General features: G+C 55.5%; 1 protein-coding gene across 11 annotated transcripts in view; it reads right to left on the bottom strand.

The window, feature by feature from the left end:
- Positions 1-1,045: 1,045 nt before the first annotated feature.
- FGFR1 (fibroblast growth factor receptor 1) overlaps positions 1,046-17,139 on the bottom strand; it is a 48,401-nt gene continuing 32,307 nt past the window's right edge. For 3 of the 11 annotated variants that reach the window (XM_036011600.1, XM_036011594.1, XM_036011601.1), the window contains 15 exons: positions 16,312-16,401; positions 15,871-16,043; positions 13,587-13,710; positions 12,397-12,587; positions 10,314-10,458; positions 8,067-8,269; positions 7,103-7,248; positions 6,754-6,875; positions 6,190-6,300; positions 5,520-5,710; positions 4,591-4,713; positions 4,280-4,350; positions 3,810-3,947; positions 3,515-3,620; positions 2,355-3,398 (listed from right to left, as the gene is read on the bottom strand). In XM_036011600.1, coding sequence (XP_035867493.1) covers positions 3,222-3,398; positions 3,515-3,620; positions 3,810-3,947; positions 4,280-4,350; positions 4,591-4,713; positions 5,520-5,710; positions 6,190-6,300; positions 6,754-6,875; positions 7,103-7,248; positions 8,067-8,269; positions 10,314-10,458; positions 12,397-12,587; positions 13,587-13,710; positions 15,871-16,043; positions 16,312-16,401 — 2,111 coding nt within the window. In that variant the 3' untranslated portion in view covers positions 2,355-3,221. Of the gene's footprint in view, positions 2,228-2,354; positions 3,399-3,514; positions 3,621-3,809; positions 3,948-4,279; positions 4,351-4,590; positions 4,714-5,519; positions 5,711-6,189; positions 6,301-6,753; positions 6,876-7,102; positions 7,249-8,066; positions 8,270-10,313; positions 10,459-12,396; positions 12,588-13,586; positions 13,711-15,870; positions 16,044-16,311; positions 16,402-17,139 lie in introns of those variants that run through there. The other 8 variants (XM_036011595.1, XM_036011598.1, XM_036011602.1 and 5 more) reach the window with 4 other exon arrangements.

Below are 17,139 nucleotides of genomic sequence, written 5' to 3'. Positions count from 1 at the left end.
CCTCGGGTGGGGGGCCCCAATCTGCAGCCTTCGCAGATTCCAGTGATGTAAAGACTCCCACACGGCCGACTTCAGGCCACCCAACAGCAGTTGGGAAAGACGTACACCCAGTCCCAGCACACGACCGACTCCAGCACCCACCAAAGCAGCGAGAGACAATGAAACCTCACTTCCGTGCACCAGCAATATACGTGATTCTACGCATGTCACATGGCCATCTAGAGAGAACCTGCCCCAGACTGAGTCTTCCTGAACACCTGGGTTCCTGCAGACCTCCCCTCTCCCTGGCTGTCACCAGCTGGGGTGAGGCCGGGCCAGGGCACCAGAAAGCTTTCTCCTTTCTCTGCTCTCTCTACCCTTCCCTGCAGGTGCACGTACCTTAGTGTACCAGCTGCTGATACTCTTGAGTATAGTTTTGGTGCTTTTCTGAACCCAGCCTGAGTGATTGTAATGCTAGACATGGCCTGTGTCTTTGCCATTAATTCTGCTACAATGGGTGCTGGAAGCCCTTGACATTCATGGACCTACACTTGTGCTGTGTTGAATTGTGTACTTCACTCATTACATTTTGGTGATATCAAATACTCTGTAATGCTGAAACCTAGGCTAACAAGGTCTCCCAGTCACCAATACACACCTAATGGAACTTCAAAGCAGACTGGCACGTTTTATCTAATGTTGACTGAACTTGAGCTTTTGGCCTGCTGGCGCCCCCCAGTGGCCACTGATAAACACAGCGACTTCACTGTCATTGAGATAGATTTCTTGCTCCATCTGAGGTTCTTCTTTACCTGAGATCAATACATTACATTAGCAGCACCAAGGGACTGATGACCCCCAGCCTACGGCAATTAGGAAAGGCAGAAAAGCAGTATTGATTAATACTGCGGTAATCCCAGGCTCTAATCTTTTAACCCTCAGGAAACCAGCCAAATTCAGTGTCTCAACAGCACGCTGGTTGTCTTCATTAGAGAAACCGGACTCTTTTTCTCAGGAGACCCAGTCTGGTCATCTAAGTGAAATGGTCGTTTCATTTTCTCTGAGGTCAATTTCACTATCTTTTATTAGCCAGCTCAGTCTCTGGGGAAATTCGTGGGTGGTTTGAGCAGTAACAGTGAGGACATCACTGTTACGACAGTGCCTTGTGTTTCTCTAGCACGTTTCTCGCAGGCAAAGAAAGCCCTTCACAGATCCGCCACCCATTTCCACAGCGTTGCTTCCAGGGCTGAGGCAGAGGTTACCACCACTCTTTCACAAGGAAAGACACCACTAGAAGGTCTGAAAACAAATGGCTTTTAAGAGCTGAAATTCATTTCCTGGCTCTGTTCACCAAATTGTGCCTTCATCAAACACAAACACAAACTGTAGTATGTTGACAGTTGCATATTTACAGAGACACAAGGAAAGACAACTAATTTACAATAGTAGCCAATACTGTAGCTGACAAAAAAAATAGCAAGCTCAGAAGGGAAACAGAGGAGCAATCTCATTTTCCTTGCAAAAATGAGAGCATATTGAACTTTCCTTTGTACTCAGCAGCAATCCAGCAAAAAAAGCGAGAGCTTTCGGTATAGAGGTTGCATAGTAGCAGGTTGAGTGCTAAGTTCTAAGGAGCCAGGACACACTGATAACCAGCAGGTGGCAGAGAAAGGAAATTTCCGAGCAGCCAAAAAACAAACATTTAGAGAATTTTTTCCCTTTCCTAAGGGATGGGGTGGAGCTTGTACGGGAAGAGCTATAGGAAGCCAAGCTCTGCGACAGTCCCAACACGACACCTGCAGTTTGGTCCCACGATACAGAAGACCGGTGTTGGGGAGGACCGAGAACACAGGGCAGGCTCGGAAATGAGAAGCAAGGAGCCTTGATGTGAAACCAGTCTTGGGTGATAGTTTTCCCTTTCACAGCAGCACAGGCAAAACCACACACACAGAGGGGTAGACAGGTGTCTGGGTCTGAGTTTCTGCATACCCTTGTGGGAACAGTCCAGAGGTTTCCTCTGCCTCCCCAGTGCTGCCCCTTGGCCCCAGCTCCCTCTCTAACCTCTGACCTCCCCAACCCCACCAGTTTCCCCCGTTGGCAGTTGAGGGCTGTGGGGTCTTGGCCGTCCACCCAGCACCTCCGGTGCCCTGACAGGAGGTTCCTGCCCATTATGCAGATGTCTTTTTTTCCTGCCTTTCCGAAAGCATCCGAGAGGCACGAGGCTCCTCCGGAGGCCTCGGTACAGGACCTAAAAAGGAAGAGGTTAGGAGGACGCTGCGGGGAGCCTGCGTGTCCCAGCACAGACGCAGAGACCCAGGGCCCGGGGCTCTCGCTCCAGTTCCGTGGACATTCTCCCCTCTGTCACACAGCCCATATAAAAATGAAGCAGCAGCAATTTTTATTTGAGGGACCTAAACTGAAAATAGGTTTAGAACATAATTTAAAAAAATAAAACAGCAAAAGTAGCAAAAAATATATGACCTTTTTAAAAACATTTTCCTTTTTTTTTCTTTTTTCTTTGTTTTTAATATATAGCAACTGATGCCTCCCAGCCACCAGGAGCATCTTACCCAATGGGTAAATCTCTGGTAACGACCCTTTTAAAAAGACATGTAAATATATACTCAGATTTATACACTTTGTGTTTTCTTCATAGCTATGTACAAAGCCCCCAGTTCGGGGCTGGGCCCCAGGGCCGAGACACTGCTCCCAGCCTTTGCCTCCCCGCCTTCTGGTGCCAGGCATTTGGTCAGCAAAGCAAATTAGTATCAGAATTAACAAGCCACTGGCACCACCGTATCTCTGGAGCAGAGGTCGCCGTCCACCGAGGCCCGAAGCACTGACTTGCCCTCCCTACTACCGTGGCCACGAGGACGAGGCACCTGCCGTCAGAACTCAAGGGCTTACGGGGAATGGTGGAGCAGGCAAAGCCCACCTGAGAAAGCTCAGTCAGCTCTCACGTGAGTGCGCGCCTGCTCAGTGCCGTGGGCGTGCCTCACCTCCCACTCTCTAACCCTGCAGGCAGGGCCAGGCGGCGGGGAGCGGTCTTGGTCCCACGTCTGGGAGGGAGCGGAGTGGCCACCAACAAGTACCTGCCTCTCCGCTCCTCTCTCTCGTAAGCAGGTTGAGAGGAGGAGGAGGGGTGAGCTCAGTGGGGGGAAGGCAGTGAGTCCAGCAGGGGGCAGTGGGTGAGGGATGCAGCGGAGGATGAAGTTCGGGGAGGGGCAGTGCTGGGGTGCTAGTCAGCGTCGTTTGAGTCCGCCATTGGCAAGCTGGGCTGGGTGTCGGGGCAGACAGGGCTCCTCAGGCAGCGGCTCGTGAGAGAAGACAGAATCCTCCCCTGAGGAGCAGGTAGAGCTTCGGGTGTCAGGAAAACTGGGGGAGTACTGGTCCAGGGGCATCGACAGGTCCAGGTACTCCTGTGCCAGGGAAACCAGAGAACAATGCGTCCCGCACTCTCCTCCCTGCGGCAGCTTCCTTCACGGGAATCTACCCGACTGACGACGCCCGGAGGTCTAGGATGGGCCAGCCTCACCTGGTTGGAGGTCAAGGCCACGATGCGGTCCAGGTCTTCCACTAACTGCTTGAAGGTAGGTCTCTGAGAGGGCACTGCGTGCCAACAGTCCCGCATCATCATGTACCTGCGGCAGGATTACAAGTTCCGGGGAGGAAACAGGTAAGCAGAGAAACTGAGAAGCGCACGGAGGAGGGACGGTGGGAGGAATGACCAGGAAAGGCTGCCTTGTCGAGACAAACAGCCCTTTCTTCCCCTTCCGGTCCAGCCCACCCTGCCCCTAGGGCCTAGACCGTGGGCATCTCCTCATGCTTACAGCTCGTTGGTGCAGTTGCTGGGCTTGTCCATGCGATGGCCCTCCTTCAGCAGCTTAAAAAGCTCCTCCACAGGCACGCCAGGATATGGGGAGCCTCCCAGAGTGAAGATTTCCCACAGGAGCACCCCAAAAGACCACCTGTGGAGGCGCACAGAGCCCATTGGTGCTGTGGGCACAGGCTGGGCCAACCTGGAGTCCTTTCCGTATTTCTTTTGTTAGCCTGTCAGATACTCATCCTTAACCCCCCCCCTCCCCCGCCCCCAGCACCAGCCCTTAATTCCAAGGGGAACACCAGGGGACAGGACCGCGAACAGACTGGCCTCGCAGCCCCCAGGCACAAAGTGAACGGCTACAAACAATGTTTTGTTTTCTCTCCGAGGTGGCGGAGACCCTCCTCTGCCTGCAGGGGAGGACAGGACCCTGTCATGCCGAACCCAAGCACCCCTGGCAACTGCCGGTCGGGAACTCACACGTCACTCTGGTGGGTGTAGATCCGGTCGAACAGGGCCTCGGGTGCCATCCACTTCACCGGCAGTCGGCCCTGCGAGCAGCATGGGGACGTTGGGGGCGGCCCGGGGTGGGGCAACCAGGGGGTACGCAGGGTACGTGAGGGGCTGGGCTTGCGGAAGGGTACCTGCGTGCAGCTCATCCTGCCACGCTGCGTCTCAGGCAAAGCCCCCCGCCCCGGCTGGCAGCAGGGACGTCCCTTGGGGGGAGGAGAGCCCAGCACGGCCGGGTCCCGCGCAGAGGACACGCTCCTCGTGGCCTCGCCAGCACTTACGTTGGTCGTCTTTTTGTAGTAGTCGATGTGGTGGATGTCCCGGGCCAGGCCGAAGTCTGCGATCTTCATCACGTTGTCCTCCGTCACCAGGACGTTCCTGGCGGCCAGGTCCCGGTGTATGCACTGTGGGGACAGGACGGGGGGGCCAGGGGAGGCAGAGACAGGAGAGAGGAGGGTGGGGTGCAGATGAGGGAGTGTGAGGCTCAGGGTGGACAGCTGCGGACGTGTGTCGGCCGCCAGCTGTCTGAGTTGCCCCGCACGCCCCGCACTCACCCTGCAGCGGGCAGGTAAGCCCAGGCACCTCCCAGGCCCTCCCGCTGCACCTCTCGCCTCCTGCACGGTCCAGTCCCCTGCGGCTAGAAGGCTTTCCCCTCCGCTCCAAACCCAGCTAGCCAAACCCCTCCAGCTCCAGGCCTCTCGACAGCAAACCCTTCGTATTTGCCTCCTTTCCTCGGCCTCCCAACTTTCAGCTTTGGATTTGCCCCAGAAAGGCTGAACCTCTATGCTTCTGTGCTGTCTGTGTGGGTGTGTGCCCACAAGCCCGGTGCCCCCAGGCCCGGCACAGCCGCAGTGGGCTGGGGCCAAAGCCAGCACTTACTGAGCACCAAAAGCTGTACCAAACACGCTCACACTTCGTTGTACTCCCGTAACTCCCAACAGAAGTAATATTCCTTCTTATTGTGTATTTGAAGAAACAGAAAGTGGCAGAGCACAGAGTTGACCCCAACCCAATCTGACCCCAGGGCCACATGTGGTGACACTGGCTCCCCTGACCCTGACGTCCCCGAGCCCCGAGACGGCACACACAGTCCAAGCTCAGTATGTCCACCGTTCCACCCAAGGACAGAGTTGTAGGCTGGTGTGTGAGGAGGGCTCTGTCCCCACCCCGACCTCACCCGGGGGTTGGGGGGAGCCATCAGGGGCCTCACCTTCTTGGAGGCGAGATACTCCATGCCTCGGGCCACCTGATAGGCGCACGACACCAGGTCCTTGGAGGAGAGCTGCTCCTCCGGGTTGTGGCTGGGGTTGTAGCAGTACTCCAGCCCAGGAGGCCTCCGGGCCTGCAGGTACTCCCGTAGGTTGCCCTTGGAGGCGTACTCCACGATGACGTACAGAGGGCCTGGGGTGTGTGGGTGAGCGGCCGTCAGGGCCGGCCGGCCAGCACACGGGTCCCGCTTCGCCCCAAGAAAACCACGCTCCCAGCGGCACCCTCTACCCTAACCTCCCCTTCAGGGGGCCGGGGGGACTTGTTCCACTGCTGAGAGAGGGTCGGGAAAACAGTCCTTCCCAGCACAGTCCAGAATGTTTCCGAACCGAGCCCCGATCCAGGCCACAGGTACTGCTCCCCTGTTCCTGCCCACACCCTGCGTCTGAAGCTAGGTGCCCGTCTTCTCAGGGGAACACCAACGGGCCTCGGTCCGGACCAGCTTCCAACTACGGCTAACCCTGCCTCTCTCCCAGCCCCGTTTCCCTCGCGTGGGTGGCCGACACTCGGTCATGGATACCTCAGCTCAGTGTCTTCTCCCTGGCAGACACTGTCATCTGAGCCCCCCCCCCGCCCCCCGAGGGACGGGAGAGCTGGCCTGGCTGAGCGCCTACCGTCCTGCGTGCAAGCCCCCAGCAGGTTGATGATGTTCTTGTGCTTCCCGATCATCTTCATCATCTCCATTTCTGAGATCAGGTCCGACAGGTCTTTCTCTGTCGCATCCGCTGTGCACACAAAGGAGAGAAGGGGTTGACACCCATGTACTCTGGAGGGGAGGGTGACAGGAGAAAGGCTGCAGGACAGAGGACGAGGTGAGGTGTATGCCCGAGGAGTCCCCTTCTTCCCTTTTCTCCTCCCCTGCCTCTCCCCCGTCCTGACCGCTGCTGTTGGAGTACGCGGTGAAGCCTGGGGCGGAGGGTCTGGTGAGAACATCAGCCAGCGGTGGAGTTGAGAATAAGCACCTCGCCACACCCCAGGCTGATCCCGAGGCACAGAGTGAGGTCATGGCTATGGTCAGGGTACGGAGTGTCCCCTCCCCTCCCAGGCAACCCCGGGCAGGCCGTGCAGCAGGCGTGGGCGAGGAGAGAGCGCCAGAGAGGTGGTCGGCTTGGCCTGAGGCCCACAGCTCGCTCGGCGAGGGAAGGGGTCATTCCTACCAGAACGGAAACATCACTTACACTTCAGCATCTTCACAGCCACTTTGGTCACACGGTTGGGTTTGTCCTTGTCCAGGCCAATGGCCTCTGCCAGCACGACCTGCCCAAAGCAGCCCTCTCCCAGGGGTTTGCCTAAAACCAGTCTTTTGGGGAGACAAAAGGTGGTGTAAGATGGGGCTGGCCAAGTTCAAACCGTGAGAGGACACCCCGTCTCCACCTCTCCCCATTTCCCCCAACTGTGAGCAGAAAGGGGAAATGATCATTTCTGGACACACCCGGTGCACCTCCCCTCCCTCGAAGCTCTCGGCACACACAACTCCCGCCGCCAGAATAACGAGCAGGGGGCTTCCTCTCAGGCTGAGCGTGTTACCTGTCTCGGGGCAGCTCCCAGCGAGGGTCTTCGGGAAGCTCATATTCCGAGACCCCAGCCAGCATGGGGGTCCCGCTGGAGGAGAGACGTGAGGGCCGAACGAGCAGAACCCCCGAGTTCATGGACGCGCTGGAGTCCGCCGACACCTACAGAGAAGTGTGAGGTCACCCTTCTCGCAAGGAGGGGGGCAGTGGCGCAGCGTCCCCCAGTTCCTCGCCAGGGCGTCTGGCCCATTGTGTCATCTGACGTCCCTTCCCCGGCACAGAGTGGCGGAACCACCAGAAGAGGTCAGAAGACCCAAGTTGTAAAACGGACTCCTTTTTGCCACCGACTAGCCTTACTCCAGGGGCTCAGTTTACTCACTGTTCCCACGAACAGACCATGTGCACCTCTTCCAAATGGACAGAAACGACCACAGCAACAACAGCTCTATTGTGTCCTGACTCTTTGTGAAAACCCTGCCTCTGACTGTGAATTCCTAACTCCTGAAGTATCTTCCAGCATTGGCACCGTTCCGTGAGAGTGTTCCCCACTCTCACAGCCTTCACCTTCTGCCCATTTCCTTGGAGGAGGGGAGGGTGGGCTCACAGGAGAGAGGGCATCATGGGACCCCATTCAAGTCCTCCTCTCTACTCTGTATTTGCACCTCTAGCTGGCCACTGGGGAGAGTTCGAAAGTGCAATAGCCAATGCACACTCTCCCGCTAGGACCTTCTCTCGGTGCAGGTACCGGGCGAGCAGGGGACTGCAGTTAGGGTACCGTGTGCACGTGAAGTTTGTGGGGCAGAGAACCCTGCGCAGGAGCGTGTGGGTCAGGATGTCCTACCGCCCCTGGCCCAGGCGCCAGAAAGCAAAGCAACACAGGCTGGGGACAGTGGAGAGGCAGGGAGCTGGGGGTTCCTGGGGGAGCCCTGGGGGCACAGGAAGGAAGGGATGCGGAGCGTGCAAATCCCCTATCTACTTTCTGTTACCTGTCTGCGCAGAGGGATGCTCTTGGCCAGCTTGTGCACGGCCATCTGGCTGTGGAAGTCGCTCTTCTTGGTGCCACTCTTCATCTTGTAGATGATGACGGACCCCACCATGCAGGAGATGAGGAAGGCCCCCGTGCAGTAGATGATGATCTCCAGGTACAGCGGGGAGGTCATCACTGCGGGTCTCTCTTCCAGGGCTGGGTCAGTGTGAACAGGGTGTCAGCAAGCTCGGGGGCCCAGCCCACGGGGGTCCCTAGCTGCTAGCTCCATAAGAAAAACAACATCCGTCTCCTTCCCTCTGGGAATCTTCAGGGCAGAGGAGAATCCTAGCTAAGACTGGGGTTCTGGCACAGAGCAGACCAGGGTGATCTTTGAGGCTCGCTGATCTTGACCCGAACTCTCCACGAGGGATGGGCTAGAACTTGCTACATGCGGCCCGTCCTCATAAAGTTAGGAGCCCTCCTTGCTCAGCTAGACTGTGGGACCAGACAGGTACCAGGCACCCTGCAAGGGGGACAGCTGAGAAGTCCCTTCTCCTGGGTGCCTCTCTCAGCCTCCTCAGGGCAACGTGAGGCCCTTCTCCGCCGTGCCTCAGCCTGGGGTGCACACGCCGATCACCCAGGGCGGGGCAGATCCACTGTCTGACGGTCTGAGGGCGGGGAGCGGGGAGGGCGGCTTGTTTACTTCTGGAGGCCACAGCGCCTGGCACACGGTGGCACTCGCAGAAGGAGGGCCGACGAGGGCGTGAGGCCAGGGTGTGTCTGTGTCCCGACTTCCTGTCTCACCTTTCACCCAGGTCGTCTGTCTCAGGTCAGACGTGTAAACATTTACACCTGCCAAACCACAGGCACAACGGGCTAAACTCCCAAACATGCCTGTCTGCGCTGCTCCGGATGAAACACGTAAACTTTGCTGCACTTCTTAACACTATTTCCCACGGGCCCTAACTCCTAAAACTGAAGAAGGAAACGGGGGCAGGTGGGGGCGGGGAATGGACGTTTTACTCTGTTCTCCCATCTCCCACTAGAATCCACCCCGTTCCCACAGAAGCCCACCCCTTCGGCCCATGGTTCCCCTCCCCACGGGAGAACGCGAGGGTTCGTGCCCGGCACCCGCAGCGAACACTTATCCCCACCAGTGCGAACGTCCCTCTTCCTTCCACAGCCCTCCTCCCAACCCTACCCCCCTTCACCCCCCCCCCCCTGCCCCAGCCAGCCACAGAGGCAAGCACCCTGGGACCTCCCCCAGGGATGACCCCGATGGAACCCCAAGAGAACGTGGGGGTGTGACAAGAGACTGCAGAGCTGAGGACAAAGGGAAGTGCTTCTGTTGTTCTCTTCCCCCAGCGCCGAGAACCGGAGACAGCGAGGGGGAGCACACACGGACAGGGACAGGGACAACGACAAAAACAACGCTTCTCTGCCTCGGCAGGGGCACGGTCAGACCCTGTTAGGCAAGCAGGGCAGATGAGGACAGAGGAGAGAGGGCAGTCTCAGCAGCACCAAGACCAGCACAGCGCCCAGACCCACGTGCAGGACCCTCACAGAGGCAGCGACAACCAGCTCCAGCCCTGCGGTCACCAGCCCGCCACCCTGACAGGCTGCGGGCTCCTTCCTTCCCAGCCCAGCCACAGACCCCCCTTCTCGGGAGAGGAGATACGTCAGCAGCCAAAGAGGATAAATGGGTACCAGCCCCCTGCGGCTAGGCTTTGGTTATGAAGCTCAAGTCCAGTGTCTGAGCAGAACCTCTCCTGAGGTCAGAGGACAGCCGTACAGGAGGGTGGGTTAGCACTGCTAGCAAGTAGCAAGCCCCTCTTTACAGAGTGCCCACATTCAATTAGAGAAGGAGTGGGCCCTTTCTGAGACTCTGGGGGCTGTGAACACAAGGACCCGATATGTCAGGGGCAGCTGCTGGACCCGAGGACGGAAGGAGCCTGCCCTGGAGGAGAGCCCAGCCACAGGTTAAATCCAGGTCTCATGCATGCATTACATTGGCCCAGGGGAGAGCCAGACGCAGGCGTGCAGGCGGGAGGCCTCCGCGTTCCTGCAAACGAGGAAAGCTCCTGTGTGAACCTTGAGGAATTGACCCTCGAGGTTGGACAAGCTGCTGAAGCTGTCCACTGGCCCATGGAGCCCATTCCTCGACTTCTCCTGGCTCTGTGTCTCCCCCGGCCCCGCAATGCATGCTCCCCCCGTGCCCGTGGCGAGGGCAGGACACCGAGAGGAGAAGTGCAGTGTATACCTTCCAGAACGGTCAACCATGCAGAGTGATGGGAGAGTCCGATAGAGTTACCCGCCAAGCACGTATACTCCCCCGCGTCCTCAAAGGAGACATTCCTTAAGTGAAGCACTTCCATCTCTTTGTCGGTGGTATTAACTCCGGCCGTCTAGAAGAGACAATGGAAGCAAAATGGACAAGCACAGGACATGAGACCTCTCAGAGACACACAGGAAGGGAGGAAGAAAGAGGGGGAGGGGATGACCAGAGCAAGAGATGCTCCCCAGCGTCTCCTTTGCAACAACGAACAGACAGAACCACCAGGCAGCGAGACCTGTTAGAGGAAGAGAGTGAGACCCTGAGGGAGGCACTCCGGCAGACCTGAGACGACGAGGGCTGGTTACGACCCTTCACCACACGCTGGCAGCCCCTGGCCCATCCAAGCATGCGGGCGGTGGGCAGCATGGAGAAATGGGGCCCGGCGGGTGGGGGGGCTGTTTGGTTTCAGGTCAAGAAAGTCAGAGGGCACACACAGGAGGGAGGGAGGGAAGGGTGCTGCAGTCTCTCTCTCTCTCTCTCTCTCTCTCTCTCTCTCACACACACACACATGCACAGCCTGAGGGTGGCGGTTTGCAAGGGATGCCCGGTCCCTTCTCAGGCCCACCACTCAAACCTGCAGTGTGCACCATTATGCTGCAGTAAGACTGTCCCCGTGAATGCGCACACAGCCCAGAAACACACAGAAGGCAGAGAGGGAGGAGACACCAACACAGTACCAAACCAAACCAGCCTCCCAGGCCGGGTATTTTTCCATGGCTCTGGGCACTAGAAACGCAGCAGGACAACAGGGGGAGTCGGGTGCTGGCTTCCCCGCCTGCCCCGGCAGCGTGGGGCCGAAATCTAACTCCCAGCACAGGGCCCCATCCATCTCCCCGTTACCTTTTGCCTCAGGTCTGGTGACAGTGAGCCACGCAGACTGGTTAGCTTCACCAATATAATTGGAAACCTTACACACATACTCCCCGCTCTGGGCCTCTGTCACATTGAACAGGGTCAGCACTTCCGCATCCGAGCTATTAATCCCCGAATGCTGGAACAAACCAACGACACGCCAGTCAGTTGGGCAAACGCTGAGAGGTGGCCACACTGTGCTCCCGTGTAACGTGAGGGCAGGGAGCTAAGCCGATGGAGACGTTAAGTGAGACTGATTATCCTTCCCTTTTTAGGGGGGGTACAATAATCCATCTTCAAAAGTCCAAAGTATTTGACTGCAAAATAAACTGAAAAAAAAAAATCACTGCCCCCAATCAAATGCTGTTCGTATCGAACCCACTTCTGTGGGACCAGGGCAGGGACTGGCCAGAGGTGGTGTCCACGGCCACGGCCCCGCTCCCTACACCGCAGTGTCAGCACCAGCAGTGAAGGGAAGGGGTGGCCAGTAAATCTCTGGGACAGCCAAGCGAGGGGAGGATAAGGTCTAACTCTGGGACCAGGAGGTAAACCACTTTCCCAGCTTCTGGTTACTTCCTGTTACAAGATCCACTGGAGAATTAGGCAATTACCTTCCCTGGATTAATGGAGCATTCAGGGACAAGCACATGTCTGGGAGTGAGAGGAAAAAGGAAGAAAATGCCATTACTCCTAGTGCTGCTTAGAATTTACCTGTGGCATTTGCTTTTCCAACTCCGCCTAAGCCAAGCCCTTATCATTCATTCATTCACCCCACTTGCCAGAAGAGCGTGACTTGGGACACAGGGCCGGGACTGGGAAGCGTTTGCTGGAAAGGCTTGGGTCCTGAGCAATGGGAAAGCAGGAGTCCAAACGCCTTCCCTGGGTAGCTGGCCCGAAGGTCTGAGCAAAGTCACTCTCAAGGCTCTTGAGAAACCGGCAATGCCCATCCACCTCCCACCACACCTCCGTTCTGTGACCTGTCACTAGTCCTGGGGAACGTGGCTTAGGTTCCCTGTTTAAGATGGAGCGCGGGTGCCTGAAGGGTAGAGGATGAGTCCCAAGCGTGGGCACTGAGCCCGACCATGGCTACTTGGGTCCCAAGAAACACTGGTCTCCTTCCCAGCACCCAGCCCACAGAGACTGGGCTCAGGATTACCTTCAGGATCTGGACATACGGCAGGTTGTCCGGACCAATCTTACTCCCGTTCACCTCGATGTGCTTCAGCCACTGGATGTGGGGCTGCGGGTCACTGTACACCTTGCACATGAACTCCACATTGCTGCCCAGGGCCACTGTCTTGTTGGCAGGCAACCCTGCCTGCAGGATGGGCCGGTGAGGGGACCGTTCTGTGGAGGGAGGCGAGAGGTCCGTCAGGCCCTGCCACAGCCCACTTCTGGCTGGAACGGTGACAGAAAACGTCCCAAACACCATGAAGAGAAGTGCACCCCCCTCGGCTTCCCCCGTGCTGGCAGTGCACTGCCCAGCACCTCTGCTGTACCCCTGAAGCCTGAGCAAGGAGAAGGGCCACCCTCTTACAGGCAGAAGAAGTCTCTCTCGCCTGAAGGAAGAACCCTATAATTTGCCACACCCTCAGACCTCAGCACAGCCTACTTTTCCTGAACTAGCATTGGAGTCACTTAGACTCGTGTTGTTGAAAGTGTGGTCCAAGAGAAGCAGCCCAGCATCGCCTAGGAACTTGTGAGAAAATCGAAATTGCAGACCCAACCCCAGATCTCCTGGAGCAGAAGCTTCTTTTTAGACTCTCTCCTCAAAACCAGGCCAGAATGCTGACTCTAAAACTCTCTCCCTAAGATCCCTAGAGTGAGATTCAGAATGTCGAGAAGGAACAGGCTATAGACACAGCACCTCAGGTCTCGAGTGATGCCCGGATCGGCACGGGCCTGGAGTTCTGCATTAACTACGGGCCTGCCCCCCTGAGCCCGGTTTGATCTTCTGCATAGCGGGAATAATGGTGCCTGCCTCGCAGGGGTGCCAGGAGAACTGCAGGTGATGGGTTTCAAGTGCTCAGCACACTGTTGACATTCATGAAGCAAGAGCTATTATGCTGAATTTAACATCACTATTCTAGTCACCCCTGCAGGAGAGACTATCAACAGCACCTTTCACTTTCCAGTGAGTCACAGCACTATCTGATCCTCTCAACTCTATTTACAGTTAAGCGAGGCACAAAAGCGGAAAGTGACCTGCTTAAAGCAACAGAGCCAGAAAGTGCCTCCAGCCTCCTGACTGCATCCCTAATTCTAGCTGGGCCCAGGGCTATTCTCTCAACACCCCCTACCCTCCTTCCTCTGAACCCCCATTCCGGTTGCCATTTGCACTCTTACCCACGACATCCAGCTGGTAGGTGTGGTTAATGCTGCCGTACTCGTTTTCCACGATGCAGGTGTAGTTGCCCTTATCAGAAGGCACCACGGAGTCCATTATGATGCTCCAGGTGGCATAACGGACCTGAAGGAAACAAGCCGCAGGGCTCCATGGAGGGGTTGGAGGCCAATGCAGGCAGAAGTCACACGGCCGCACTGGCGCCCTACGGCCCCTACCCTCCAATCTAAGCATGGCACACACGCCCCCATGTAGCTCCGTGAAACAGAACGAGGCGCGGTTTGCCCACCCTCAGCCCATTCACACCCTGAAAGAACACAGCAGGCAAACTGGGTGTGAGGAACTCTGGGCGTCGGCCCACAACAGCCAAGGTCATGGTGATCTGGGCAACTGTGCCTTCTGCACTCTCCCAGCTACAACGGGAACCTCCCCAACTCCGAGCCCTGTGTGAGCCGCTCCTGGGCTGGACCGGCTGCCCACCACCGCTCTGGCACTATCTGCCCTCGCTGTCTCCCGCGAAAAACCACCCCCGCCAGCCCACACAGTGGCCAGAACTGCTCTCGCTGCCCCTCTGAACCTAGAACGAAGCACTGATCACAACCCGCTTCTTAGGGCAGTGCCCACGGACATCTGCCCTCCCATGAGCCTGAAGCTCTTTACGGCAGGAGTGCTGCTCATGCCTCTCACCGCGCAGCGCCTCCCACAGCAAGTGTCGGCGGAGTTACTTGCAAGTGCTCCCCTATGTTTTCTGATCGCCTCTGCTTTTCTTAACAAGATTAGTAAGAAAGGAGCAGCTGAGGGAGATGGGACAGAACTAGGGACTATAAGGATGATGAGAGAGTCTAAAAAAGAGATTCTAATGAAGTCCTTTCTACACTGTAAATGGGTAAAGGACATGAACAATTTACAGACCAGGAAATGGAAACTGTTTATTAACGTAAGAAAATGCTAAGTCTGTAAATAAGCAAAATAACACACAAGAGATCAATGAGATATTTTCACGTATCAAATTTGTTGTATCAAAAGGTACAGTAGTAAACTTATTCTCATACTTTGCTTTGGCAGAGTGAATTTTCTTTTTAATAAAGTAATTGTTGAGTATCACAGGTTTGATTCCCAGTCAGGGCACATGCCTGGGTTGCAGGCCACGGTCCCCAGCAACTGCACATTGATATTTCTCTCTCTCTCTCTCTCTCCTTCCTTCCCTCTCTAAAAATAAATAAATAAAATCTTAAAAAAAAAAGAAGTAATTGTTGGTTGGCGGTACTTGGGGAAAAGGTGAAGGGATTAAGCAAAACAAACAAACAAAACAAAACAACTCCCAGACACAGACAACAGTCGGGTCGTTTCCAGAGGGAAAGGGGAAGGTGGGGGGAGGCAGAAGAGGGTAAAGGGGGGTAAATGGTGATGGAGGGAGACTTGACTTGGGGTGATGAACACCCAATACAATATACAGAGGGTGTATTATAGGATTGTACACCTAAAACCTATATAATTTTATTAACCAATGTCACCCCAATAAATAAAAAACTAATCAAAAAGAAAGTAATTGTTACCACAAGAAAATAAAATTTAAAAATAAAATAAAACAACCCCCAACTCATTACCCGTATCATCCTCCATTAAAGCAAATATCACAGTAAAATGTCATGTCTTCCCACTGTCCTTTAACTCTCTCTTGCCTGCTATCCTTTCTGGAAAGATGCGTTCAAGCAATGTTCACAAATGAGTCAGTGAATGAATAAATAAAATTTACCTAACTACCAGGAAAAAAGTAACCAGATAATATGCATCAAAGGCTTAAAAATGCTCATCCGTTGATCTAGTAACTTCACTTCCAGCAATCTGTCCTCAGAAAGAACATTTAAAAATCTTGACAAAGATTTAAGTACAAAGACACTCACTGTGATATTAATTATAATATTGAGAAACCAGAAAGCAACTAATAGCAAAAGTAGTTCATCAAATTATGGGACATTTTAATAATGGAATATTACCCGGCTGTGAAAAACCATCTTTCAAACATGTGGCAAAAGACTCATGCTGTAACGTTAACATGTGACAAGAGAGTACATATGCGGTATAATGAACTATCTAAAAACCACATACACAGGAAAAAGACCAAAAAACTCAATTTTATTTGCCCCCCTTTTGAGTTTTTCTGAAATGTATTACTTCTGTAGTTAGAAAGCATCACTTAAACAGGTAAACGCCTATCACAAGGATTTCCCAAGGCTGCCTCCCCTGCCCCTCTACTCTAACTTTCCCACGTACACACACACATACCTTGTAGCCTCCAATCCTGTGGTCGGGCTTGAACTCTTTGCCGTTTTTCAACCAGCGCAGCGTGGGGTTAGGAGTCCCACTGGAGGGGCACTTGAACTTCACTGTCTTGGCAGCAGGCACTGCGTGCAGTTTCTTCTCCATCTTTTCTGGGGACGTCCAGTATGGAGCCACGGCTGCCCAGGAAAAGCCGAGAGACAGGCAGGAGGCTGGTCAGGCTCAGGAGCAAGGGCCTGGGCCAGGACCTGCAGGCACCCCGCCCACCTGCGCAGCACCTGTGAACAACGCCTGCGCCGCCCGGGATGCCCAAGGGATCCCGCCACCAAGCATCGCCGCCCCCACATGCCCGCTCCGCCAACCGTACTCCAGTCACCCGAGCTCCCCCTGGCCCCCAAACCCACCAGCCAGACCCAGAGGGCAGTAAGGTAGGAAACAGTGTCTCACGCATACGGTTTGGTTTGGTGTTATCTGTCTCTTTCTCCTCTGAAGAGGAGTCATCATCGTCATCGTCGTCCTCCGAGGAGGGGAGAGCATCTATGGGAAGGAGAAGGGGCGCTGAGGTCCTTCCAAGGGAGGAGAGGCCCCTAGATTTCCACCCATATCAACAGCCCCTACACACAAAGGCCGGTCCCCTTGTAGATGACCACAGACACCTTCCCCAGACTGAGTCCCAGGCCCACTCTTCCCTTAGTGACTGTCTCGCAGTGGGACAGAAACGGGTCATTAAGAACTTCACACTCTACGCCTGTCCCCTTCCTTCCCCAACCTGATGCACTGCCCCTCTCTGCCCAGAGCTCTTACACTTCGCCAGGGCAACACGCCCTCTTTCATTTATTCCCACCCTGCATTCAGAGGCTCGCCCCACTGACGGCACCACCAGGTGTGCTGGGCCTCAGAACTAGCACCAGGGAACCTGTATCCTCCTCTGGCCTGCCAGACACTGGGAAATCCAGACAGATCTTGACATGCTGAGGCCAGAAGCTATTTCCAAAGCCATGAGCTGAACGACCTGGAGTCAGAATTTCTCTAGCATGCATCTGCTAAGGTTTGGAAGCTGCCCTTTGAGCCAGAGCAGACAGGGAGCCTGCTACGCAGCCCACAGCTGCCAACACCTCTCCCCAACACATATCCACCCCTTTTAAGAGGCTTGACGCACATGTGGTCCCCAGTCAGGGCTTACGCCAGATCTTTCTCCAGTCCTTCCTAGTGCTTTTGGTGGTCTGGAGGGAGATAGGGGAGGCAAGTCCCTGTTAGGGGCAGGTTCTAAAAAGG

This window comes from Phyllostomus discolor, chromosome 11 (genome assembly GCF_004126475.2).
Source record: "Phyllostomus discolor isolate MPI-MPIP mPhyDis1 chromosome 11, mPhyDis1.pri.v3, whole genome shotgun sequence".
NCBI classification, from domain to species: domain Eukaryota; kingdom Metazoa; phylum Chordata; class Mammalia; order Chiroptera; family Phyllostomidae; genus Phyllostomus; species Phyllostomus discolor.
The sequence above is the reverse complement of the archived record's forward strand: the minus strand, read 5'-3'. Positions and strand labels throughout refer to the sequence as shown.